Source organism: Salmo salar, chromosome ssa13 (genome assembly GCF_905237065.1).
Source record: "Salmo salar chromosome ssa13, Ssal_v3.1, whole genome shotgun sequence".
Classification (NCBI taxonomy): domain Eukaryota; kingdom Metazoa; phylum Chordata; class Actinopteri; order Salmoniformes; family Salmonidae; genus Salmo; species Salmo salar.
This window is the reverse complement of record NC_059454.1, coordinates 102,143,429-102,170,145: the sequence shown is the minus strand read 5'-3', so window position 1 is coordinate 102,170,145 and position 26,717 is coordinate 102,143,429. Positions and strand designations below refer to the sequence as shown.

Here is a 26,717-nt window from a genome sequence, read left to right as displayed (position 1 = left end):
GCTACCATGGTAACATGTCAGAGTGGTCATACCTTCCTGTCTGGTGGTAATGGGGCTACCATGGTAACATGTCAGTGGTCATACCTTCCTGTGTGGTGGTAATGGGGCTACCATGGTAACATGTCAGTGGTCATACCTTCCTGTGTGGTGGTAATGGGGCTACCATGGTAACATGTCAGAGTGTTGATACCTTCCTGTCTGGTGGTAATGGGGCTACCATGGTAACATGTTAGTGTTGATACCTTCCTGTCTGGTGGTAATGGGGCTACCATGGTAACATGTGAGTGGTCATACTTTCCTGTGTGGAATCCCGTATACAACAGGAGTTCCCTGATCCTGGTGCAGAATACACAGGGTTTCCCAGTCCTCATATTGACTGATACAATAAATAATAAAAAAAAAAACAATACAAGTAAAAGTTGTCTAGTAAAATTTTTATGCCGAGTGCCAGGTCTCTCTCCATTCAGAGACATCAGTATCAAGCCCATCTGTCTCCATGTGTTGGCTCCATACATGTTTCTGTGAATGCATACACACACAGTCACTGTTCTATTACCAAAGGCAGTTAGGATAGGTCATATCTGACAGACAAACAGGTACTACGATGAGGTTTGAACAGGTCAGACTAAACCTACCTAATTCTGTTGTCATTGACGAGCATTGGTGAGCAGGCAAGTGGTGAGGCTGGAGGTGAGGTCTTAGCCAGAGCCCCATTGATGGGAAAAGCAGCGTAGATCAACTTCTGACCCCCCATTAAAGATACTGGTTGGTCACACACACACACACACACACACACACACACACACACACACACACACACACACACACACACACACACACACACACACACACACACACACACACACACACACACACACACACACACACACACACACACACACACACACACACACACACACACACACAGACCACTGATTACATTATCAATGGTGGTTATGATTAGCCTGGTGAAACCAACCTGATCGCTGTGTTCACCTTTCTATTTCACTTCAGATATCTTAAAATGTGATGTGAAATAGATTGATGAACACAGGGATCAGGCTAGGTTCTTCCAGGCTAGATTATGACCTGGCCATTACAGTGCCTTCAGAAAGTATCCTTGACTTTTTACACATTGTTGTGTTACAGCCTGAATTTAAAATGGATTACATTTATATTTTGTGTCCCTGGCCTACATACAGTACCCCATAATGTCAAAGTGGAATTATGTTGAGACATTTTTACAAATTAATAAAAAATGAAAAGCTAAAATGTCCTGAGTCAATAAGTATTCAACCCCTTTGTTAAGGCAAGCCTAAATAAGTTCAGGAGTAAAAAAGTGCTTAACAAGTCACATAATAAGTTACATGGACTCACACTGTGTGCAATAATAGTGTTTTAAATGATTTTTGAATGACTATCTCATCTCTTTACCCCACACATACAATTATCTGTAAGGTCCCTCAGTCGAGCAGTGAATTTCAAACACAGACTCAATCACAAAGACCAGGGAGGTTTTCCAATGCCTCGCAAAGAAGGGCACCTATTGGTAGATGGGTAAAAATAAAAAAAGCAGACATTGAATATCCCTTTGATCATGGTTAAGTTATTAATTACACTTTGGATGTTGTATCGATACAACCAGTCACAATGATACAGGCGTCCTTCCTAACTAAGTCGCTGGAGAGAACAGAAACTGCTCAGGGATTTCACCATGAGGCCAATGGTGACTTTTAATCAGTTACAGAGTTTAATGGCTGTGATAGGAGAAAACTGAGGATGGATCAACAACAATGGAGTTACTCCACAATACTAACCTAACTGACAAAGTGAAAAGAAGGAAGCCTGTACGGAATAAAATTATTACAAAACATGCGTCCTGTTTTAAATAAGGCACTAAAGTAAAACTGAAAAATAAATTCACTTTATGTCCTGAATACAAAGCGTTATGTTTGGGGCAAATCGAACACACCACATCACTGAGTACCACTCTTCATATTTCCAAGTATAGTGGAGGCTGCATCATGTTTTGGGTATGCTTGTCATTGGAAAGGACTAGGGATTTTTAGAGGATAAAAAGAAATGGAATAGAGCTAAGCACTGGCAAAATCCTAGAGGAAAACCTGGTTCAGTCTGCTTTCCAACAGACACTGGGAGACAAATTCACCTTTTGGCAGGACAATAATCTAGAACACAAGGCAAAATAGAGATAGGGTGCAGCCTGCCAGCTTAGTGGAGACTGCCACTAGCACAGTCAGTGTAGTCAGCTCAGCTATCACCATTGAGACCATGTCTGTGACTAGATCTAGGTTGGGCAAAACTAAACATGGCGGTGTTCGCTTTAGTAATCTCACTGGAATAAAGACCTCCTCCATCCCTGTCATTATTGAAAGAGATTGTGATACCTCACATCTCAAAATAGGGCTACTTAATGTTAGATCCCTCACTTCCAAGGCAGTTAGTTATAGTCGATGAACTAATCACTGATCATAAGCTTGATGTGATTGGCCTGACTGAATCATGGCTTAAGCCTGATTAATTTACTGTGTTAAATGAGGCCTCTCCTCCTGGTTACACTAGTGACCATATCACCCGCGCATCCCGCAAAGGCGGAGGTGTTGCTAACATTTACGATACCAAATTTCAATTTACAAAAAAAAAAATTACTGCGTTTGTCTTTTGAGCTTCTAATCATGAAATCTATGCAGCCTACTCAATCACTTTTTATAGCTACTGTTTACAGGCCTCCTGGGCCATATACAGCGTTCCTCACTGAGTTCCCTGAATTCCTATTGGACCTTGTAGTCATGGCAGATAATATTCTAATTTTTGGTGACTTTAATATTCACATGGAAAAGTCCACAGACCCACTACAAAAGGCTTTCGGAGCCATCATCGACTCAGTGGGTGTTCTGGACCTGTTGTTTAGCACTCCCTAGTGGCAGTTTAAGTTCAGCAGTCTAGAATTTACCTGTTTGTGTCATGTGACAGGAAGCAGTTTCAGAAGTAAAGTAAGATGTGCAAGTATGAGAGTAGTTACAATCCATCTTTATAAACTTTGTATGATGCAATGTCTGTAAGTACATTTGTTTATTAACACAAGATAAATGTTTATCACATAATTTTCATGTTTCTGTAAAAGATGAATAATTGAGTTAGCTGTTAGCTACTTTGCATTAGCTTCAATGCTATTTCTCCCTAGGGATATCTAGCTGAGTAACATCAAGCATACAGTTGAATTCTAGTAATTTTATTTTATATTTGGCTCTAGATTGAGTACTCTTTATTTCATACATTTAGTGCAGTTATTGTGGAAGACATTCTGTGCTCTATACTACTGTAACTGAAAACATGTACTTTTGTGTTTGTTGCAGTTTCACAATGTGATTCAAGTAAACTTCCAAAATGACACCCTGCTTCCCACGGAGTTATTTGAATGAGTGTTTAGCTAACTGGATATCTGGATAAGGGCTACTGTACATTTAACAAGTCCAGTATAGTGGGTTTTGTCCAACATGTCTCCGGACCTACTCACTGCCACAGTCATACTCTGGACCTAGTTTTGTCCCGTGGTATAAATATTGTGGATCAAAATGTTTTTCCTCATAATCCTGGACTATTGGACCACCATTTTATTATATAAATTCTATAAATTCTCAGACAACCCAAAGATTCCTTGATGCCCTTCCAGACTCCCTCTGCCTACCCAAGGACGTCAGAGGGCAAACATCAGTTAACTACCTAACTGAGGAACTCAATTTAACCTTGCACAATACCCTAGATGCAGTTGCACCCCTAAAAACTAAAAACATCTGTCATAAGAAACTAGCTCCCTGGTATATAGAAAATACCCGAGCCCTGAAGCAAGCTTCCAGAAAATTGGAACGGAAATGGCACTACACCAAATTGGAAGTCTTCCGACTAGCTTGGAAAGACAGTACCGTGCAGTATCGAAGAGCCCTCACTGCTGCTCGATCATCCTATTTTCCAACTTAAATGAGAATATGAACAATCCTACATTTATTTTTGATACTGTCGCAAAGCTAACTAAAAAGCAGCATTCCCCAAGAGAGGATGGCTTTCACTTCAGCAGTGATAAATTCATGAACTTCTTTGAGGAAAAGATCATGATCATTAGAAAGCAAATTACAGACTCCTCTTTAAATCTGCGTATTTGTGTCCCTAGAATTTCTAAGCAAACCGCTGGAGGCAGGGCTTTCTACTATGGAGCTCCATTTTTATGGAATGGTCTGCCTATCTATGTGAGAGACGCAGACTCGGTCTCGACCTTTAAGTCTTTATTGAAGACTCATCTCTTCAGTAGGTCCTATGATTGAGTGTAGTCTGGCCCAGGAAGGTGAAGGTGAACGGAAAGGCACTGGAGCGACGAACCGCCCTTGCTGTCTCTGCCTGGCTGGTTCCCCTCTCTCCACTGGGATTCTCTGCCTCAAACCCTATTAGGGAGGGGTGCGTCACATGAGTGGGTTGAGTCACTGACGTGGTCTTCCTGTCTGGGTTGGCGCCCCCCCTTGGGTTGTGCCATGGCGGAGATCGTTGTGGGCTATACTCGGCCTTGTCTTGGGACGGTAAGTTGGTGGTTGGAGACATCCCTCTAGTGGTGTGGGGGCTGTGCTTTGGCAAAGTGGGTGGGGTTATATCCTGCCTGTTTGGCCCTGTCCGGGGGTATCATCGGATGGGGCCACAGTGTCTTCTGATCCCTCCTGTCTCAGCCTCCAGTATTTATGCTGCAGTAGTTTATGTGTCGGGGGGCTAGGGTCAGTCTGTTACATCTGGAGTATTTCTCTTGTCTTATCCGGTGTCCTGTGTGATTTTAAATATGCTCTCTCTAATTCTCTCTTTCTCTCGGAGGACCTGAGCCCTAGGACCATGCCTCAGGACTACCTGGTATGATGACTCCTTGCTGTCCCCAGTCCACCTGGCCGTGCTGCTGCTCCAGTTTCAACTGTTCTGCCTGCGGCTATGGAACCCTGACCTGTTCACCGGACGTGCTTGTTGCACCCTCGACAACTACTATGATTATTATTATTTGACCATGCTGGTCATTTATGAACATTTTAACATCTTGACCATGTTCTGTTATAATATCCACCCTGCACAGCCAGAAGAGGACTGGCCACCCCTCATAGCCTGGTTCCTCTCTAGGTTTCTTCCTAGGTTATTGGCCTTTCTAGGGAGTTTTTCCTAGGGAGTTTTTCCTAGCCACCATGCTTCTACACCTGCATTGCTTGCTGTTTGGGGTTTTAGGCTGGGTTTCTGTACAGCACTTTGAGATATCAGCTGATGTACGAAGGGCTATATAAATACATTTGATTTGATATTACAGGGGCTAAGTCACTGGCTTACTGGTGCTCTTCCATGCTGTCCCTAGAAGGGGGCGTCACTTGAGTGGGTTGAGTCACTGACGTGATCTTCCTGGTTGGAGCCCGCCTCAGGTTCGTGCCGTGGGGGATATCTTTGGGGGCTATACTCGGCCTTGTCTCAGGGTAGTAAGTTGGTGGTTGAAGATATCCCTCTAGTGGTGTGGGGGCTGTGCTTTGGAAAAGTGGGTGGGGTTATATCCTGCCTGGTTGGCCCTGTCTGGGGGTATTGTTGGACGTGGCCACAGTGTCGCTGCAATTGTTTATGTGTCGGGGGGCTAGGGTCAGTCTGTTATATCTGGAGTATTTCTCCTGTCTTATCCGGTGTCCTGTGTGAATTTAAGTATGCTCCCTCTAATTCTCTCTCTTTTTCTCTCTCTTTTTCCCTCTCTTTCTCTCGGAGGACCTGAGCCCTAGGACCATGCCTCAGGACTATCTGGCCCGATGACTCCTTGTTTCAACAGTCCAGCTCGTCGTACTGCTGCTCTAGTTTCAACTGTTCTGCCTGCGGTTATGGAACCCTGACCTGTTCACTTGACGTGCTACCTTGTCCCGGACCTGCTGTTTTGGACTCTCTGTCTACTGCACCTGCTGTCTCTAACTCTGAACGATTGGCTATGAAAAGCCAACTAACATTTACTCCTGAGGTGCTGACCAGTTGCACCCTCTACAACCATTGTGATTATTATCTGACCCTGCTGGTCATCTATGAACGTTTGAACATCTTGGCCATGTTCTGTTATAATCTCCACCCGGCACAGCCAGAAGAGGACTGGCCACCCCTCAGAGCCTGGTTCCTTTCTAGGTTTCTTCCTAGGTTCTGGCCTTTCTAGGGAGTTTTTCCTAGCCACGTGCTTCTGCATTGCTTGCTGTTTGGGGTTTTAGGCTGGGTTTCTGTATAGCACTTTGTGACCTCGGCTGATGTAAAAAGAGCTTAATATTACATTTGATTGACGTATTGATTGAAATATACACTGGATTTGCTTATAAAGACGACATTGAATGACAACTGAGTAGCATAGTTACAGTTTTGAATTAAATATACTGCAATCTATGGAAATACTTAAATGGCTGTTTAGCAATTTTCAACAACCAACTTGACAGAGCTTGAAGAAAAAAGTGATTTAAAATGTTTTTATTTACCATTGTACAATCCAGGTGTGCAAAGCTCTTAGAGACTTACCCAGAAAGACACAGATTTTGTTGACGTCAAAGATGATTCTAACATGTATTGACTCAGGCGTGTGAATACTTACAGTACCAATCAAAAGTTTGGAAAAACTATTCATTCCAGTTTAAAAAAATATATTTTCTACATTGTAGAATAATAGTGAAGACATCAAAACTATGAAATAACACATATGGAATCATGTATTAAACAAAAAAAAGTGTTAAACATATTTGAGATTCTTCAAAGTAGCTACCCTTTGCCTTGATGACAGCTTTGCACACTCTTGGCATTCTCTCAACCAGCTTCATGAGGTAGTCACCTGGAATGCATTTCAATTAACAGGCGCGCCTTGTTTAAAGTTTAGTTGTGGAATTTCTTTCCTTCTTAATGTGTTTGAGCCAATCAGTTGTGTTGTGACAAGGTAGGGGTATTTTGTATTTTATTAGGATCCCCATTAGCTGTTGCAAAAGCAGCATCTACTCTTCCTGGGGTCCACACAAAACATGAAATATAATACAGAATATCAATAGACAAAAACAACTCAAGGACAGAACTACATAAAAAATGAAAGGCACACGTAGCTTACATATCAATGCATACCCACAAACTATCTAGGTCAAATAGGGGAGAGGCGTTGTGCCGTGAGGTGTTGCTTGATCTGTTGTTTTAAACCAGGTTTGCTGTTTATTTGAGGAATATGAGATGGAAGGAAGTTCCATGCAATAAAGGCTCTATATAATACTGTACGCTTTCTTGAATTTGTGCTGGATTTGGGGACTGTGAAAAGACCCCTGGTGGCATGTCTGTTGGGATAAATGTGTGTGTCAGAGCTGTGTGTAAATTGACAAAGCAAACAAGTTGGGATTTTCAACACAATGTTTTTTATAAGAAGAAGAAGTGATGCAGTCAGTCTCTCCTCAACTCTTAGTCAAGAGAGACTGGCATGCATAGTATTTATATCAGCCCTCTGATTACAATGAAGAGCAAGATGTGCTGCTCTGTTCTGGGCCGGCTGCAGCTTAACTATATATTTTATTGCAGCACTGGACCACACGACTGGACAATAATCAAGATTAGATAAAACTACAGCCTGCAGAACTAGCTTTTAGGAGTGTGGTGTCAAAAAAGCAGAGCATCTCTTCATTACGGACAGACCTCTCCCCATCTTTATAACCATTGAATCTATATGTTTTTACCATGACAGTTTACAATCAAAAGGTAAACTTGTCTCCTAAACTTGTTCAACAGCCACACCATTCATGACCAGATTCAGCTGAGGTCTAGAACTTAAGGAATGATTTGTACCAAATACAATGCTCTTAGTTTTAGAGATGTTCAGGACCAGTTTATTACTGGCCACCCATTCCAAAACATTCTTTGTTAAGCGTTTCAGTGACTTCATTAGCTGTGGTTGCTGATGCGTATATGGCTGAATCATCAGCATACAGGACACACATGCTTTGTTTAATGCCAGTGGCAGGTCATTGGTAAAAACAGAAAAGAGTAGAGGGCCTAGAGAGCTTCCCTGCAATACACCACACTTTACATGTTTGACAGAGGAGTTTCCATTAAAGAAAACACTTTGAGTTCTATTAGATAGATAGCTCTGAATCCACGATATCGCAGAGGTTGAAAAGCCATAACACATACGTCATATGTCAAAGGCTGCACTGAAATCTAACAGTACAGCTCCCACAATCTTCTTATTATCAATTTAGTTTAACCAATCATCAGTCATTTGTGTCAGTGCAGTACATGTTGAGTGCCCTTCTCTATAAGCATGCTGAAAGTCTGTTGTTAATTTGTTTACAGAGAAATAGCATTGTATTTGGAATACAGAAGATGGTCTTTACTAAATAGGGCTAAGTCCATATTATGGCAACAGCAGCGCAAATAAGAAAAGAGAAATGACAGTCCATCATTACTTTAAGACATGAAGGTCAGTCAATCAGGAACATTTCAAGAACTTTGGAAAGTTTCTTCAAGTGCAGTCGCAAAAACCATCAAGGGCTATGATGAAACTAGCTCTCGTGAGGACCGCCACAGGAAAGTAAGACCCAGAGTTACCTCTGCTGCAGAGGACAGGTTCATTAGAGTTACCAGCCTCAGAAATTGCAGCCCAAATAAATGCTTCACAGAGTCCAAGTAACAGACACATCTCAACATCAAGTGTTCAGAGGAGACTGGGTGAATCAGGTCTTCATGGTCGAATTGCTGCACAGAAACTACTACTAAAGCACACCAATAAGAAGAGACTTGCTTGGGCCAAGAAACACGAGCAATGGACTGTGTCTTTGTGAGATGGAGAACAGGTGAACGGATGATCTCCGCATGTTTGGTTCCCACCGTGAAGCATGGAGGAGGTGGTGTGATGGTGCTTTGCTGGTGACACTGTCAGTGATTTATTTAGAATTCAAGGCACACTTAACCAGCATGGCTACCACAGCATTCTGCAGCGATATGCCATCACATCTGGTTTGCGCTTAGTGGGCCTAACATTTGTTTTTCAACAGGACAATGACCCAGCACACCTCCAGGCTGTGTAAGGGCTATTTGACCAAGAAGGAGAGTGATGGAGTGCTGCATCAGATGACCTGGTCTCCACAATCACCCAATTTAGATGGTTTGGGATGAGCTGGACCGCAGAGTGAAGGAAAAGCAGCCAACAACTGCTCAGCATATGTCCATCAAGACTGTTGGAAAAGCATTCCAGGTGAAGCTGGTTGAGAGAATTTTTTACATTTATTTTATTTCATCTTTATTTAATCAGGTAGGCCAGTTGAGAACAAGTTCTCATTTACAACTGTGCCCTGGCCAAGATAAAGCAAAGTGCGACAAAAACAACAACACAGAGTTACACATGGGATAAACAAACGTACAGTCAATAACACAATAGAAAAATCTGTATACAGTGTGTGCAAATGAAGTAAGGAGGTAAGGCAATAAATAGGCCATAGTGGCGAAGTAATTACAATTTAGCAATTTACATTGGAGTGGTAGATGTGCAGATGATGATGTGCAAGTAGAAATACTGGTGTGCAAAAGAGCAGAAAAACAAAAACAAATATTGGGATGAGGTAGGTAGTTGGTTGGATGGGCTATTTACAGATGAGCTGTGTACAGCTGCAGCGATCGGTAACCTGCAGTGATCTGTGAGCTGCTCTGACAGCTGACGCTTAAAGTTAGTGAGGGAGATATGAGTCTCCAACTTCAGTGATGTTTGCAATTTGTTGCAGTCATTGGCAGCAGAGAACTGGAAGGAAAGGTGGCCAAAGTAAGTGTTGGCTTTGGGGAAGACCAGTGAAATATACCTGCTGGAGCGCGTGCTACGGGTGGGTGTTGCTATGGTGACCAGTGAGCTGAGATAAGGCGGAGCTTTACCTAGCAAAGACTTATAGATGACCTGGAGCCAGTGGGTTTGGCGACGAATATGTAGCGAGGACCAGCCAATGAGAGCATACAGGTCGCAGTGGTGGGTAGTACATGGGGCTTTCGTGACAAAACGGATGGCACTGTGATAGACTGCATCCAGTTTGTTGAGTAGAGTGTTGGAGGCTATTTTGTAAAATGACATAGCCGAAGTCAAGGATCGGTAGGATAGTCAGTTTTACGAGGGTGTTTGGCAGCATGAGTGAAGGAGGCTTTGTTGCGAAATAGGAAGTCGATTTCAGATTTAATTTTCAATTGGAGATGTTTAATGTGAGTCTGGAAGGAGAGTTTACAGTCTAGCCAAACACCTAGGTATTTATAATTGTCCACATATTTTACATTTACATTTACATTTTAGTCATTTAGAAGACGTTCTTATCCAGAGCGACTTACAGTAGTGAATGCATACATTTCATTTCATACATTTTGTTTTTTCTGTGCTGGCCCCCCGTGGGAATCGAACCCACAACCCTGGCGTTGCAAACACCATGCTCTACCAACTGAGCTACAGGGAAGTCAGAACCGTCCAGTGTAGTGATGCTTGGCAGGCGGGCGGGTGCGGGCAGCGATCGGTTGAAGAGCATGCATTTCGTTTTACTAGCATTTAAGAGCAGTTGGAGGCCATGGAAACAGTGTTGTATGGCGTTGAAGCTCGTTTGGAGGTTTGTTAACACAGTGTCTAAAGAAGGGCCAGATATGTACAGAATGGTGTCATCTGCGTAGAGGTGAATCATAGAATCACCCGCGGCAAGAGCAATATCATTGATATATACAGAGAAAAGAGTCGGTCCGAGAACCCTGTGGCACCCCCACAGAGACTGCCAGAGGTCTGGATAACAGGCCCTCCAATTTGACACACTGAACTCTCTGAGAGGTAGTTAGTAAACTAGGTGAGGCAATCATTAGAGAAATCAAGGCTGTCGAGTCTGCCGATAACAATATACGGTGATACAATACGGTGATTGACAGAGTCGAAAGCCTTGGCCAGGTCAATGAAGACGGCTGCACAGTATTGTCTTTTATTGATGGCGGTTAAGATATCGTTTAGGACCTTGAGCGTGGCTGAGGTGCACCCATGACCAGCTCTGAAACCAGATTGAGAGTGCAGGAATGTGTAGGAATGCCAAGAGAGTACAAAGGTGTCATCAAGGCAAAGGGTGACTACTTTGAAGAATCTCAAATATAAAATATATTTTGATTTGTTTAACACTTTTTTGGCTACTACATGATGTGTTATTTCATAGTGTTGATGTCTTCACTATTGTTCTACAATGTAGAAAATAGTACAAATGAAAACCCTTGAACGAGTACGTGTGTCCAAACTTGACTGGTACTGTATGTAAATGAGATATTCATTAATAGGGTATATATAAATTGGCTTTGAATTTTTAAATCATTTTAAATTCAGGCTGTAACAACAAAAACAATTATTTATTTATTTCACCTTTATTTAATCAGGTAGGCTAGTTGAGAACAAGTTCTCATTTACAACTGCGACCTGGCCAAGATAAAGCAAAGCAGTGCGACACAAACAACACAGAATTACACATGGGATAAACAAACGTACAGTAATACAATAGAAAGCCTATATACAGTGTGTGGAATAAGTCAAGGGGTATGAATACATTCTGAAGGCACATTATATGCATCTAAGAAGTTACAAGCAAAGAAATAACAAGCAAGCAAATAATGCCAGTTTATATACATTATGTTTCACTATTGGGTTTTCAAATGTATCAAAGTAATGAAGTGGGTTACCTTCTGTATTTGTACAAATGATGAGCCTGTGAAAGCTGTTGTCGATGACAGGTTTGTCTAACCGGATACTTGCCAACATGTGGCTGACTGTTCCATTCATAGGAATGCTCACAGTGAAGTCAAGTCTGTATGATACTGATGAAAGTCTTCACTATGCTGCATGTTCTGCTGCCATCTGGACATGTCTCCAACAACTGCAACAGGAAATCTGATGAGGTGGTGTTGGCTGGGAGGGCCTGTGACAGGGTCATATAATAGAGAGCCAAGTGGTCAATTGCATTTTGTTTGCTGAAGAAAGGGCAAAGCTTTTTGCTAGTGCACTTTACAACCAAAATGACTCTATTAGCTGCATCTTCTTGGCTGGGGAATTAGCCTACTAGTTTATCAAGCCAGGTATTTTTGAATACAACTTCTCAAACATGCATAACCAGATGTCTATGGTCTAGCTACCGGAATACTCACCACCACTGCACTGGGGACCAACGAACACCAACCACCTATTCCGCATGGTAGGGTCATTCGGAAGGGCATGCAAACCATAGTTGGTCAATCCGTATAGGGATTTTCAGTCTCAAAACGGCCCTGAACCTTTGAATCGTTGGGGCGATCGATGAAAGGGATTAGTTGGTTTTTAGGGGCAGTCGCTCTTTAAAAAAGGTACATTATTAAACATTTCCACATGCAAAGCTTGATTTTTTGGGGGGAAAGAAAAAGTCTAATTGGCTAAGTGGCATTGGAACCTTTAATTCGGCCTCTGACAAAAGGTCTGTGCCTTAATGGCACAGGTGATGTGCTTGCATAACTGCAAGGGTTGCTGGTTTAAACCCTGGTCTGCTGGCTGTTGCTCTCTAATAGCTCAAATCAGTTTTGAACTAACTATTAAAGTATGTGTATAATTTACCACGGTAAGTCAAAAGTAATTGTCTGCAGTTTTCAGGTGAATAGCTCAATTGATTGCGACAGCCTTACATTGTAAAATATGACTCAATTACCATTGAAGGTAAAAAAATAAAATAATAATAAAGTCATTGACTGAGGTCGTAATAGCTGAGTTATACGACCTCAAAGTCAATGACTTTATTATTAACTCAGCCATAGAGACTAAACAAAGACACCCTATGTACACTAGAGCCACGTCTTTTTTGTGCCTTTTACAGCTTGTTTCTAGCCTAAAGTGTTGCAGAGTTATGCATCCTATACATTTATATGGTTGGATCAGAATCACCGTTATAATCAGTGGCCAGTACAGAGAATTAAGTACAACCCCATCTCCATCCATTGCTAATTTAGGAAATCGCTAGCTAGCCACCGGAGAACAATGACACGACGAGATGCAACAATTCAATTTTTTCTGTCAATGACGTTTGGCTTCTCATGCGATTGGTGTGAAGCCAAATCCAAACTGGCTTCCCTTGAGACTTTTTTTTTGGTGCGCAAGGACCATTCACATCTGAGCTCACTCAGTTTAGCTATTATTTTAGAATTTTTTTATCAAGGGAAGACAATTGCTTACTGGCTTCCCTTGCATTCAAGCTACGGGTACTGTTTCGTTCGCTCGGATGCTTTCTCCAGTGAGATATATTTAGCCTCTTGTAAATTGAAGGACATTTATGAAACACAGAGATGAAAGATAAAATAATAAATGTTTTCCCTTGGCATCCATGAATACACGCCCATGTAAGGTAGCAGCGTGGCAATTTGCCCAAAGTTGGTGTTGGTTTTGAACTGATGTACGTTAGCTAGCTAGCTATGTTTTGTGGAATGTAGGACTGGCATTTGGACGTGAGCTAGCTAACATTGGCTAGCTTCTGTGACAAGGTCAGCTGTTGTGTTCTGGCTCTATCTAGCTAGCTAGCTAATGGCTGAAGTAATCTGTGTAAAAACTTTTCAGAACCAAATATAGCTAGCTACGTTTCTTTGCCTGTTCAGTAGCTAGCTAGCTTTTAGCTGACTGATGTTACCTAGCTACATAGGCTAGCTGTTGGACTTTGGACAAGCAAGCTAACGTTAGTTAGCTAGCTAATCAAAATATCTGTTTGCATTTATTGATTAACATCAGCTTGAATACCACTATATAGCTAGCTATCTACAGTAGCCTAGGTTTGTTCCATACACTTCTGATTGGCAGCCTTGTGCAAGCCTTGTTGCAGAGCAACGGAGTTGATCGACACAGTGTTAGAACTCTGAGCTTTGGCTAAAAAAAATATGTTAGCATTGTCAGAAATGCTACAAAAAGGTAGCACATCATTGGTTCTTAATGGACAGAAATTAGCATGTGAGAGCGATAAATTATACATTTAATCAAAACTATTGCCCCTACAAACTTATTCAGTCCGAAAGGTGGCAAGTCTAATGGTCACTTTATGGATGCTGTAGTCTCGTTCTTATATGACGCCTAGATGTTGAGCTAGGTCGGGGCTAAAAAATTAATTTTTCCCCCTAATGCTAACGATCCTGTTAAAAATCAAGTATGTGGTTCTCTGTAAGAGGCAGGGAGTGCATTGTCTATCTCCGATCAAGGTGATTTGCACATTTTCATCGACATTGGTGTCATATTGGCTTAGATATTATGGTAGGGAGACTTTAATTTAATATTGAGCTTCAATCAAAGCAAATTATTGGTCGGCGCAACAATAATCTAAATTCATGGCCTTTTTAAACCAACCACTTAGCTAACCAACATTAGCACTTATTGCATTCCACTGGTGATTAAAGACGTCGAACACATTTCTTCACACGTTAAATCACAAAACTACAGTGTCTTGCGAAAGTATTCAGACCCCTTGGATTTCTTCACATTTTATTGTGTTACAAAGTGGGATTCAAATTGATTTGTCATTTTTTGTCAACAATCTACACAAAATCATCTGTAATGTCAAAGTGGATGAAAAATTCTAACACTTTTTAAAAGATTAATTAAAAAAAGGATATTAACTAAAATATAGTCGTATTCAGCTCCCTGAGTCAATACCTGTTAGAAACACTTTGGGCATTGAGTCTATGAGAGCTTTGCACACGAGGATTGTGCAATATTTGCCCATTTTACTTCTGAACTAATTTACGCTTGCCTAAACAAAAAAGGGGTGGGATACTTAGTTATTCATATTTATCTTTAAAAATATATATAATTTATCTTCCAATATGAGTGTGTGTGTGCATATTGTTGACAAAAAAAGACAATTAAACCATTTTAATCCAACTTTGTAACACAAACAAATGTGAAGAAATCCAAGGGGTCTGAATGCTTTTGCACTCTCGTATAAACGTTAATGCACACTCCATTTAAAAACACTCCATTAAGCACATTACATAGAACATGCAGTGTAATGTGTCCCTAGATTGGTAATCACTATAGTCTAGACTGACATCCTAACATAGTCTTAACATTTCTCACACCACAAGGCTTCATTGTCTGTCACCAACTCGTGTTAGATAAACCCATGCAGGCACTGGTTATAACATACAGACCAGGGCCTGTGTTATCAAACCATCTCAGAGTAGAGGTGTTGATTTAGGATGAGTTTTGCCTTGTGAGTCATAATGAATTAGATTATATGGACATGGGAGGGACTGATTCTAGATCAGCACTCCTACTTTGACACGCTTCGTAAATACCGGCCCAGATGTCCGCAGCACATAAGGGTCTGTAACACAGTTGAGGTCTTGACTCAATCACAACATGTAAAACACTGCATCCAGCCTGTTTACCTACATTCCCCTGTAATGATGAGCCAAGTCTAATCTTTATCTGAGGGACGGCTGTCTGTCTGTTTCCCTCTGTGCACCACTGATGGTACATAGCACACACTAAGAATGGCAAACGTTTTGTTTTATACATAAACAGATGGTGATTTAAAACGTGTGAATTAAGGAGTCCAAGTAAAGCCACTCTGTGCCTGCCATGCAGTGTACTGTACTAACTGTACACAACAGCTGTAATGAGAGTTATACCTAGTCCAGGGCCTATATCCACAAAGCATCTTTGAGTAAGAGTGCTGATCTAGTATCTGTTTAGCCTTTTAGATCATAATGAATAAGATTAGATGGACAGATCCTAGATCAGCGCTCCTACTCTGAGATGCTTTGTGGATACGGGCCTTGGAAAAGAGCTCTTCTGACCTCTATGGGACGTCATGGCTAAATAAATAGTCCTTTCACCAACAATAAGAGCTTAAACATGACTTAAAAGAGCTACAAAGGAAGCCAGTTTTGTTGCTATTCTTAAAACTAGATTTTCAAGCAAATATTCTAAAATCTACATAAAAACAATATGCACATTTTCCCACCAGAGGTGTTTCCATCAAACTGACTTGTTGTGGATAAAAGGCTGTGAGTAATGACGTAGTGCACACAAAAAATATTTTGTTGTTAAGTTCCCATGTATCGAATAAAAACACAAACGTCACTGATGAAAACCTCATAATTTAATGTTTAACAATTTATATTTTTTATGTGTTTTGAAAGCAGTAACCCCCTCAATGTACTCTGAACATTTCATGACTCTAGGACCAAGAACAGTTATTCAAAATGGCTTCTTAAGTTTCGAAATGGTATGTTCGTTATTAATGGTAGATTATGGCAGCCTTTTCCATTTCTTGAAGAGTTAAATGTTTTGGAGACCAGGTTTTCATCCAAAAGCAACGATAAGTTAAATAGGCTTCCATCGCAATTTCAACTCCAATGTTTTGTCACAAAAAACCTTGGCGATAAATAGCTTACACAATGTGGTTTTGGTGCATGCTCTCTAGACAAGAAAGGGGGTTATATGAGATATGGACAAGATCATTTTAGTTGATAATTGGCAGCCAATCACCAATTATAAATGCCAACAGCATTCAAATAATAGCCTACCCTCGATATTTATCCTATTGGAAATCTGAATGATGATAGTGCACTTAACCCCCATGTGAAGTTCATCATAACTTATTTCACCACGTCGTGGTGGTTGGCCCATATCGTCACATCACTCCAAGTTAACTACAATATCAATATTTGCGCATAAACGTGCTTCCACCGTCATCTTCCGCATAATTAATTTGACAGACAAAAAGCTCCCACCATGTCGAACGAACAAATTGTCTATTGACATTTATGAAATTGTACTGACATTTCCTGTTTCCATAAGCCCTGTAGTGATTTTGGTTATGCGTCTAGTAATTCTTACCCATTAAATGGCTGGATGGAAACCTGGTTATTGACAGGAAGTTTACCCCGTCATGTGACGTGGAGTCGGATTGATGATGTGTGTCACCCACCTTGTAGATCTCCTCCAGCAGCAGTTTGGCACAGTTCCATCTCAGGTCCTCTGGCAGCACGGGGTCTCCCTGCCCCAGGGGGGTGGACAGCTGCTCTGCACTGAGGAACAGGTCTCTGCCACCAGGGTCAGCCCAAAGCCTGGGGAACTGAGGGGGTACACCAATCAATCAACAAATCCAAACAATCAATCAAGGAACTCAAGAAAAAAACCTTATCAATAAGCATATGCCTCACTATAAGTGACTGTTTCCGTTTCATTTGGGATTTATTTTATTATACTAATCACGCTATTTCTTATTTTATAAAAGTGTGCACTGTCCCTTTAAAACCAATGACTTCATCCTCACACAGTCAGTTTGAGTCTGGAGCAAAGATGATCTTGACTGAGAGAGACCTGAAGCGGGGGACCTGAAGTGAATGAATAACGCTTTTGGTGACAATCAGCTTTGAAATCAGTAATATTTTGCGTTATGTTATTAGGGTAGTGAATTGATGTTAGCTTCAGCTGTAAGCTAACAAGAAAGGTTTGCCTACAAAGCTGGAAGCTACCGGTATCTTCTTGCATTGTAAACAGGGTGGGAAATTAACTTTTTGGTCCACCGGCTACCATGGCAGGTTGATTAAAAAAATTACCAGACACAGATTTTTTACTAGACACATTTTTTTTTTTCTGCATAATTACAAAAAACAAACAAACAAAAACGGATAAGCATGCTTTGTTTTTCTAAAACAAGAAATGAACTACTAGTAAGAAGTAATGGGGTATGTTGCTTCATTTCATTTTCATGAGCTCTTAAAATACATAACTTAGATGCAACAGTCAAAACAGATAAACAGTCCTACAGCTAAACATGAAGAATTAACAAAGTACCTACCCTGTCTCAAAATGCTGAGTGATATGGCTTATTTCATATTATAGTTCAGAGCTCTACGCTGACATTTTTTACAAGGGGTAGATGATGTGCTTCTATGTAGAAATGTAGAAACAGATAAATCTAGGAGAACAGTTCAAGTATTTGAGTGTTTTAATGATAAGAAACTACACAAAGTTAATGAATAAATCAAAGTTTATTTGTCACGTGTGCCGAATACAACAGGTGTAGACCTTACAGTGAAATGCTTACTTACTTTCTTGCTAGAGCGTGATGGGACAAGGACATCCCTGCCAGCCAAACCCTCCCCTAACCCGGATGACGCTGTGACAATTGTGCACCGCCCCATGGGTCTTCCGGTCGCGGCTGGCAGCAACAGAGCCTGGACTCGAACCCAGAATCTCTAGTGGCACAGCCTTAGACCACTGCTTTTTAAGCAAATAGTGGCTAACCAGGGGCGGGATAATGTCAATGTGGCTTTGATTGGATAGTAGCCAGGAGCTTTATGTTTATGACAGTTTGCAATGGAACACGTGAAAAAAATGCATGTACTTTCAGAATTGATTGGCGAGATGTTCATTGGTGGGTTACCTGTTGGAGACCCCTGGGCTAAAGCTAGCAACAGGTAAGCGGAGCAGGCAGATGGTCATTGGTGGGTTACCTGTTGGAGACCCCTGGGCTAAAGCTAGCAACAGGTAAGTGGAGCAGGCAGATGCTCATTGGTGGGCTACCTGTTGGAGACCCCTGGGCTAAAGCTAGCAACAGGTAAGTGGAGCAGGCAGTGCGCTCGCGCTATAAGGAGACATCTGTTGGGCTGATAGACTTTATCTCCTCTCAATCAGTAGACTGATGTCGGTTCAATTATTTAAATGCCATTTCCTTAATTTTTTATTTCAGTGAGCTCAATGTGCAGTTTCTGTAGAAAGAAATCAGATCAAGCGTGAACTGTGTGATGTAGTAGGGAGCTGTAGTTTTCAAAAGGCCAATATTCCACATAGATTAGCGCAGAAAACGTGGTAATTAAAATAAGCTTTTATCCAAGGTCTCCCATTTTCTGCTTGTAGAAGTGTGAGATTAAGTTGTAGCGAACTCTCACGTGACTGCCTGGTCTAGAATGGGGATTACAATTGCAGCCCACAGGTGGCCAATGGGAGGACACATTCAACATGTCGAATCGTAAGTATTGTTCCTAGAGATACAATTTTTTTTTAAATAATTTTATTTAACTAGGCAAACCAGTTAAAAACAAATTCTTATTTACAAAGATGGCCTACCCCCCGGCCAAATCCTCCCCTAAGCCAGACAACCCTGGGCCAATTGTGCGCCGCCCTATGGGACTCCCGATCACAGCCGGTTGTGACAAAGCCTGGGAACGAACCAGGGTCTGTAGTGACACGTCTAGCATTGCTATACCTTAGACCGCTGTGCCACTTGGGTATGACTCTGTTGACTGGAAACGTTAGTTTGGTGATACCGAATAGTTTAAATATGGTTGATCAAGGACACCAGGCTACAGAAGTAGCTGCAGTCCGATTCTCTACGAGTACACACTTCTGAGAGAAGGGGGAAGAATCGGAATGCAACCAATATTATCCTTTCAGCAGGCAGATATAATCAATCTAATATAATATAATCAATCTAGATATAATCAATAATCAATCTATAATCAATCTATTTATAAAGACATTTTTACACCAGCAGTTTTTACAAAGTACTTTTAAGGTAGGAAAGGTACATGGTCTCACCGAGAAGTCCATGGGATCGTTGGTGACCCCCTTCAGCACAGCCTTCAAAGGGTTCTTCATGAAGGGAGCCAGCATGAGCAGGAAAACCAGGTTAATTACCCAGAGAGCGCTGGGTGTTAGTCATGTTCTACCACGCCGCCATACAGCAGGCCTAGCTGGTAGAACAGCACCGTTCCTACAGGGGCAGAATCAGGATAAGGCTGTGTTCAGTAGGGAGAACATTTTTTGAAACAGGGAGGTTCCACTTCAACTTAATCTGTGTCCACAGACGCAACTATACCCACACTAGCATGTGACAATGTGAGGGGTCCAAGGCCTCCAAAATATATTGGAAACATTTCCCAACTTAAAATACATTCAAGAGCTGGAGGGCAACAGTCATGTTACAAGGAGAGATCATTACTGATAATCAATAAGATTACAGGGCCAGGGTTACAAAATATTATGCATGTTTTAGTAATACCAATATGTTAATTATCCGTGAAGGGCGGATGAGTTCATGTGGGTGTCGTGTGTGACACTGAAGTGTGAACTGCCATGGACAGTTTGATGTACATGCATGCATCATGCATTCACAGGTATGTGGCTGCAGAGTACAAACAACACCAACGACATCAGTCTTTGGGGGGGTGATATGCACTGGCTGTAGCCATTCATCCTCTCATGACTTGATTTCAATTTTGGTCCCTTAGGTTACCTTGTCCAGACGCCTGATGAAGCTGGCTACAAAATCTAGAAGATAAGAGTCAATTTAATCAGTCAATAAAAGGTTTAGCTCCACCCCAGAGACAACTACATCCTGTCTATGGCATATGCAGCATTAAATTGACTGTGCGTCTACAAATAACTATGGGCTAATTTGCAGGATTAAAGGTGTATGTGGTGATAAAAAGCATATTCTACCAAAAAGCATTGACATCGTTAGTCTTTGGTTGAACAAAAACAAAACAGATTATAAATTAGAGTACAAACGACATGTCATCAAAAAGGTTCACATACATATTTATTATTATGTTCCTTATTCATCCTGCATAAAATGTTGTTAAATAACTTGTCCGGTTTACTAATTTGTCTTTTTTTGTGCCAACAAGCAACAACTCAAGTCTACTTGGGCGTGCTGGCATGGATGAACTTGTAACTGCGTAGTAACACCCAACTAGCGTGTAATACTGCGACGATGTTTTGTAGCCCACTTACCTCTGAGTCCTGAGTTATCCTCTTTAGATCGTATGTTTTGTATTTTGACTCTTTTGCAGTTTAGCGTTGATAACACTGGTGTTTGTCTGAAAAGATTACAACCATCGTTGGTGAGCCCCCAGCTCGCCGTGTTGTTGTTATTTCCACACATGTTGGTGGTCGTCACTAGTTACCACAACCACAAAGGCATAATTGGCTAACCCCCGCCAACTTCTACAATGTATCTTAAAATCAGACTTTAAACATAACCCTGGCCTTAACCCTAACCACACTGCTAACCTTATGCCTACCCTTACATTAAGACCAGAAAACTATTTTTTGTATTAATTGATTTTTACGATAAACACTTTTGACTTCGTGGCTGTGGTAACTAGTGAAAACCCAAAAGCAGGACGATGAAGGAGTATTTCTCCAGGTGGCGCTCCAACACTTATTTTCTTCATTGTCATTATTTTATACGACCATAGGCAGGCTTTATCAAACAGCATAGAGCACAAGTTTCAGTATGAGAGGGTCAACGCTGCTCACACGGTGACAGAAATGCTTTCTCACAATGTTGACAAACCTGTTGACCGTGCCAGAGGTAAGAAAATATCAGCAATTGTTCATAAATTTATGTAGCATAAATCATTGGGCGCGTTCGAGCGGATCACTTTTGTCAAGTTTTCAAAGTGTGTTGCATTATGGTTATAAAAATCTTCCCACTTGCGACTAGGCTACTGCCGCGTTCACGACAACTGGGAACTTGGAAATCTCTGACTTCCGACTGTAGAATATTGAATAAACTGTAATTTTCACATGAGGACAAGTGCAGGGATTTTATCACTTGACATATCAATCATTTAGTGGGAAGGATCCTATAAAGGATCCTATAAATCAAGACAGTGTGAATGCATGTACCACTGTGAATGCATTTACCACTGTGAGTAAATAAATACTGTGCCTCTGAAGATTTGTCTCTGGTCATGAAACTAGAATACAGACTGGATGTCTAAACAAAGTCCATTCTGAATGTCAATAGATTATTTTACATTCATTCTCATCAATGACAACATTCTAGAACTGAGTTATCACTCTTCGAAGTCTGGTATCTGGGATAAACTGGTTAATGATTATATAATGGATTAAGTGTCTCTTTCCTTGTAGAATGTTGACAGCTGCATAGAACACATTGTACTGCTAAGATGCTCAAACTTAACTTAATTGCTACACCAGTGGCGGTCGGTGCCGATTAAGATTAGGGAGGACGCAAAAATGTTTCATGAGCATGTCCTTATTTCTATTACAGCATATTGGATGACTGTCATTCATATTCCATTCACCCAGTTCAATGTAACAGCGATAGGTTTAGGCTACTACATGATACTCAATTTTCCCTGTACCCATCATGAGGTTGCTACAACCTAGCCTATGAATGAAAGTTTACAACGTAGCTGCCCACAGGTCGAGCGAAAGATTTGAGGTGACACAGTGACACATGGACAGACAGTGACACATTCAATACCGCCTTGCACACTCTTACCCGCATCTAGCTGATATAGGGTGTAAGCATTAGTCCAACAGTTTCAAATGGGAGTTTCTATTGGACAAATTCAGGTATGTTTATCCTCATTTCCTTCCGTTTGCTTCCATTTAAGAAAATGCAAACCACATGCAAACCGCAAACAGTTCACTTTCATAGCCACATATAAACAGTTTTTTGTATTCCTTCTCGCATCTACGTTCTCTCTTCTTCTCACCTTTTCCCTTTGCTTGTGAACTTCAGTGTACAACACATCAGCTGTCTGTGACCAGGCAAGAAAACCTTTCCAATCCAAACCTTCACATCATAACCGCTAATCCGCTACACACAGCCTACATCGTTGTCACCATATTAGCTAAAGTAACGTCATAGTCAACATAGCTAATAGAACTAATGTGTCAGTAAACCTGCTACAATCATGCAGTACAGTGTAGTCAGTAACACCGGCTGGCCCCGGTGGCAATAACTTAGTAAAACCAAACGCTCACCTTGTCTTGGAAGAGTTACAGTGTTGGATAGTCATAGTCAGCTAGCTGACATAGCATCCATCTGTTTGAGATGGGTGATTGAGTAGGCTAAACTAGCTTTCTGCATTTGCTAGCTAAGTAAGTAAAAGTGAAAGTGAAAAAATATATATAGCTAGCTCTCTCTCTCTCTTGCTCCTCCATTTTTTGAAGAAATTAATTTATTAACTGTTCAACTACTGTCTTTCTCTCTCTTTGTTTCAACTACTCACCACATTTTATGCATTGCAACGCTAGCTAGCTGTAGCTTATGCTTTCAGTACTAGATTCATTCTCTGATCCTTTGATAGGGTGGACAACATGTCAGTTCATGCTGCAAGAGCTCTGATAGACTGGAGGATGTCCTCCGGAAGATGTCATAATTATGTTGTAAGTCTATGGAAGGGGGTGAGAACCATGAGCCCCTAGGTTTTATATTGAATTCAATGTACCAAGAGGAGGACGGAAGCTAGCTGTCCTCCGGCTACACCATGGTGCTACCCTACAGAGTGCTGTTGAGGCTACTGTAGACATTCTTTGCAAAAAGGTGTGTTTTAATGAATTATTTGGTGACATGAATTTATTTTGTATAGTTTTATCTAAAAGGATAACTTTTGAAATGTTTCGCTATATTTTATGAAATTCACTTAGGATGGTGCTCCCCTTCCTCCTCTGAGGAGCCTCCACTGAGCTACACTCACCGACACAGGATACCCTTTATCCCTCATGCCGACCCTGACCAAACTGGTAAATTGCCCCTCACTATAGAGGCACTTTTCCACATGGCCAGACTTATAGTGGTCTTGTCCCCTTTTAATGCTCTTATGCTCATCCTTGAAAAATGCCATAAGGTCTGAAATAGACAACAAAAGTCGATATACTGTACAAACTATTATCTAGGCTAAGTAAAACAAAATATGTTTTAATCTACTGCTCTGCTAACTAGCCAGCTAAAGTGTAGTCAGTGGCTAGCTAAAACAGAGGAAGGGGGCATAAGAAGTTCATGGATTGTACACATAAGGTCTCTCATCGTGCTGGTGAAGGGTAGCTGACAGTGTCGACTAGAGATGACGTGCAGGAGAATGCTGGAATTTCTATTCTTGCTGAGGTCTAATCTGTTGCCAATTATCATCGGTGAGTGAGTTTATTAGCAAGTGCATTGGTGATGTTGTACCCACGGCGACTATTAAAACCTTCCCCAACCAGAAACAGTGGATTGATGGCAGCATTCGCGCAAAACTGAAAGCGCGAACCACTGCTTTTAATCAGGGCAAGGCGACCGGAAACATGACCGAATTCAAACAGTGTAGCTATTCCCTCCGCAAGGCAATCAAACAAGCTAAGCGTCAGTATAGAGACAAAGTAGAGTCGCAATTCAACGGCTCAGACACGAGAGGAATGTGGCAGGGTCTACAGTCAATCACAGACTACAAAAGAAAACCAGCCCGTCGCGGACCCCGATGTCTTGCTCCCAGACAAACTAAACAACTTCTTTGCTCGCTTTGAGGACAATACAGTGCCACCGACACGGCCCGCTACCAAAACCTGCGGGCTCTCCTTCACCGCAGCCAACATGAGTAAAACATTTAAATGTGTTAACCCTCGCAAGGCTGCAGGCCCAGAAGGCATCCCAAGCCGCGTCCTCAGAGCATGCGCTCAACAGCTGGCTGGTGTGTTTACGGACATATTCAATCAATCCCTATCCCAGTCTGCTATTCCCACATGCTTCAAAAGGGCCACCATTGTTCCTGTTCCCAAGAAAGCTAAGGTAACTGAGCTAAACGACTATCGCCCCGTAGCACTCACATCTGTCATCATGAAGTGCTTTGAGAGACTAGTCAAGGATCATATCACCTCCACCCTACCAGACACCCTAGACCCACTCCAATTTGCTTACCGCCCCAATAGGTCCACAGATGACACAATTGCAATCACACTGCCCTAACCCATCTGGACAAGAGGAATACCTATGTAAGAATGCTGTTCATCGACTACAGCTCAGCATTTAACACCATAGTACCCTCCAAACTCGTCATGAAGCTCGAGACCTGGGTCTCGACCCCGCCCTGTGCAACTGGGTCCTGGACTTTCTGACGGGCCGCCCCCAGGTGGTGAGGTAGGTAACAACATCTCCACCCCACTGATCCTCAACACTGGGGCCCCACAAGGGTGCGTTCTCAGCCCTCTCCTGTACTCCCTGTTCACCCATGACTGCGTGGCCATGCACGCGTCCAACTCAATCATCAAGTTTGCAGACAACACTACAGTGGTAGGCTTGATTACCAACAAGGACGAGACGGCCTACAGGGAGGAGGTGAGGGCCCTCGGAGTGTGGTGTCAGGAAAATAGCCTCACACTCAACGTCAACAAAACAAAGGAGATGATCGTGGACTTCAGGAAACAGCAGAGGGAGCGGCGCCCTATCTACATTGACGGGACAGTAGTGGAGAAGGTGGAAGGTTTTAAGTTCCTCGGCATATACATCACGGACAAACTGAAATAGTCCACCCACACAGACAGTGTGGTGAAGAAGGCGCAACAGCGCCTCTTCAACCTCAGGAGGCTGAAGAAATTTGGCTTGTCACCAAAAACACTCACAAACTTCTACAGATGCACAATCGAGAGCACACAACCGTAAGGCTCTCCAGAGAGTAGTGAGGTCTGCACAACACATCACCGGGGGCAAACTACCTGCCCTCCAGGACACCTACACCACCCGATGTCACAGGAAGGCCAAAAAGATCATCAAGGACAACAACCACCCGAGCCACTGCCTGTTCACCCCGCTATCATCCAGAAGGTGAGGTCAGTACAGGTGCATCAAAGCTGGGACCGAGAGACTGAAAAACAGCTTCTATCTCAAGGCCATCAGACTGTTAAACAGCCATCACTAACATAGAGAAGCTGCTGTCAACATACAGACTCAAATCTCTGGCCACTTTAATAAATGGACTTAATAAAGGTATCACTAGTCACTTTAAACTATGCCACTTTATATAATGTTTACATACCCGACATTACTCATCTCATATGTATAAACTGTACTCTATACCATCTACTGCATCTTGCCTATGCCGTTCGGCAATCGCTCATCCATATATTTATATGTACATATTCTTATTCATTCCTTTACACTTGTGTGTATAAGGTAGTTGTTGCGAAATTGTTAGATTACTTGTTAGATATTACTGCATGGTCGGAACTAGAAGCACAAGCATTTCACTACACTCGCATTAACATCTGCTAACCATGTGTATGTGACCAATACAATTTTGTTTGATCTGTTGACACTGCCATGTTGATCTGAGCCTTGCTGTTGGAGAACCGCTACAGTGCCCGACTTCCGGCTGTCATAGATGCACCTCCCCCGACTTCACTCGCTGACTTAAACATACCCACATGCATGAAAACAAGTTGTCTCTTGTTGAATGACAACAAAGACTTTATTGAAGAATACCTACAGTTGACCAATCATTGACGAAGGGGCGTACACTTCGGCTCCGGAACTTCGGTTTGCCTCGAGAAAAAATGTTGTGTGACAGAACTGCCGAAAAAACCCTTACCGAAGTCCAAAACGAACAAAAACGTCAAAAATGGTCGTCATAATTTATGCACTTACTCTTGTGAAGTGTTTCTGCTGGGAAGCATATGTACATCGTTCGAACCTACCCATTATCTCTCCAAATGTTATTTTATGTTATTGTGATTTTTATTCGGATCCTCAGTAGCTGAAGCAGCAGCTATTCATCCTGGGGTCAACACAAAACATAAAACATCACAAAATAAAAAACTCCAATGTACCAGAACAGCAACACAAATTTAAACTAGGAACACTATGACTAAAGAACAATAGACCTACGACTATTTTGTTCTAAATAAAAGACTA

At 41.8% G+C, this 26,717-nt stretch overlaps 2 protein-coding genes across 8 annotated transcripts in view; one reads left to right on the top strand and one right to left on the bottom strand.

Moving 5' to 3' along the window:
- Positions 1-219: 219 nt before the first annotated feature.
- Positions 220-21,956, bottom strand: LOC106568443 (uncharacterized). 7 transcript variants are annotated; one of them, XR_006758416.1, is made up of 6 exons: positions 20,807-21,956; positions 20,307-20,341; positions 19,610-19,784; positions 11,737-17,138; positions 636-762; positions 220-519 (listed from the first exon to the last, which is right to left on the bottom strand). XR_006758416.1 is itself a non-coding variant. In XM_045692553.1 (5 exons), the coding sequence occupies exons 3-5, from the start codon at positions 19,682-19,684 to the stop codon at positions 11,856-11,858; spliced, it is 339 nt and encodes a 112-aa protein (XP_045548509.1). In that variant the 5' UTR covers positions 19,685-19,784; positions 20,073-20,341; positions 20,807-21,719; the 3' UTR covers positions 10,561-11,855. The 7 variants fall into 7 exon arrangements, 4 of the variants coding, with proteins under 4 accessions (XP_045548509.1, XP_045548511.1, XP_045548510.1 ...); XR_006758415.1 differs by lacking the exon at positions 220-519 and having other exon boundaries at positions 529-762; positions 11,737-11,972; positions 16,992-17,138; positions 20,807-21,255; XR_001320299.2 differs by lacking the exons at positions 220-519; positions 636-762 and having other exon boundaries at positions 10,563-11,972; positions 12,199-12,324; positions 16,992-17,138; positions 20,807-21,717.
- Positions 21,284-26,717, top strand: part of LOC106568444 (GTP:AMP phosphotransferase AK3, mitochondrial) — a 19,027-nt gene continuing 13,593 nt past the window's right edge. The window contains exon 1 of the mRNA XM_045692552.1: positions 21,284-21,389. Coding sequence (XP_045548508.1) covers positions 21,347-21,389 — 43 coding nt within the window. The 5' untranslated portion in view covers positions 21,284-21,346. The remainder of the gene's footprint in view (positions 21,390-26,717) is intronic.

Coding starts and splice junctions, on each gene's coding strand:
- LOC106568443 (XM_045692555.1), bottom strand. CDS start 19,684: ATGCTGGCTCCCTTCATGAAGAACCCTTTGAAGGCTGTGCTGAAGGGG. Junction 17,139..19,609: donor ACGATCCCATGGACTTCTCG/GTGAGACCATGT, acceptor GTACCCCCTCAG/TTCCCCAGGCTTTGGGCTGA. Junction 11,973..16,991: donor TGCTGGAGGAGATCTACAAG/GTGGGTGACACA, acceptor ACCCTGTCACAG/GCCCTCCCAGCCAACACCAC.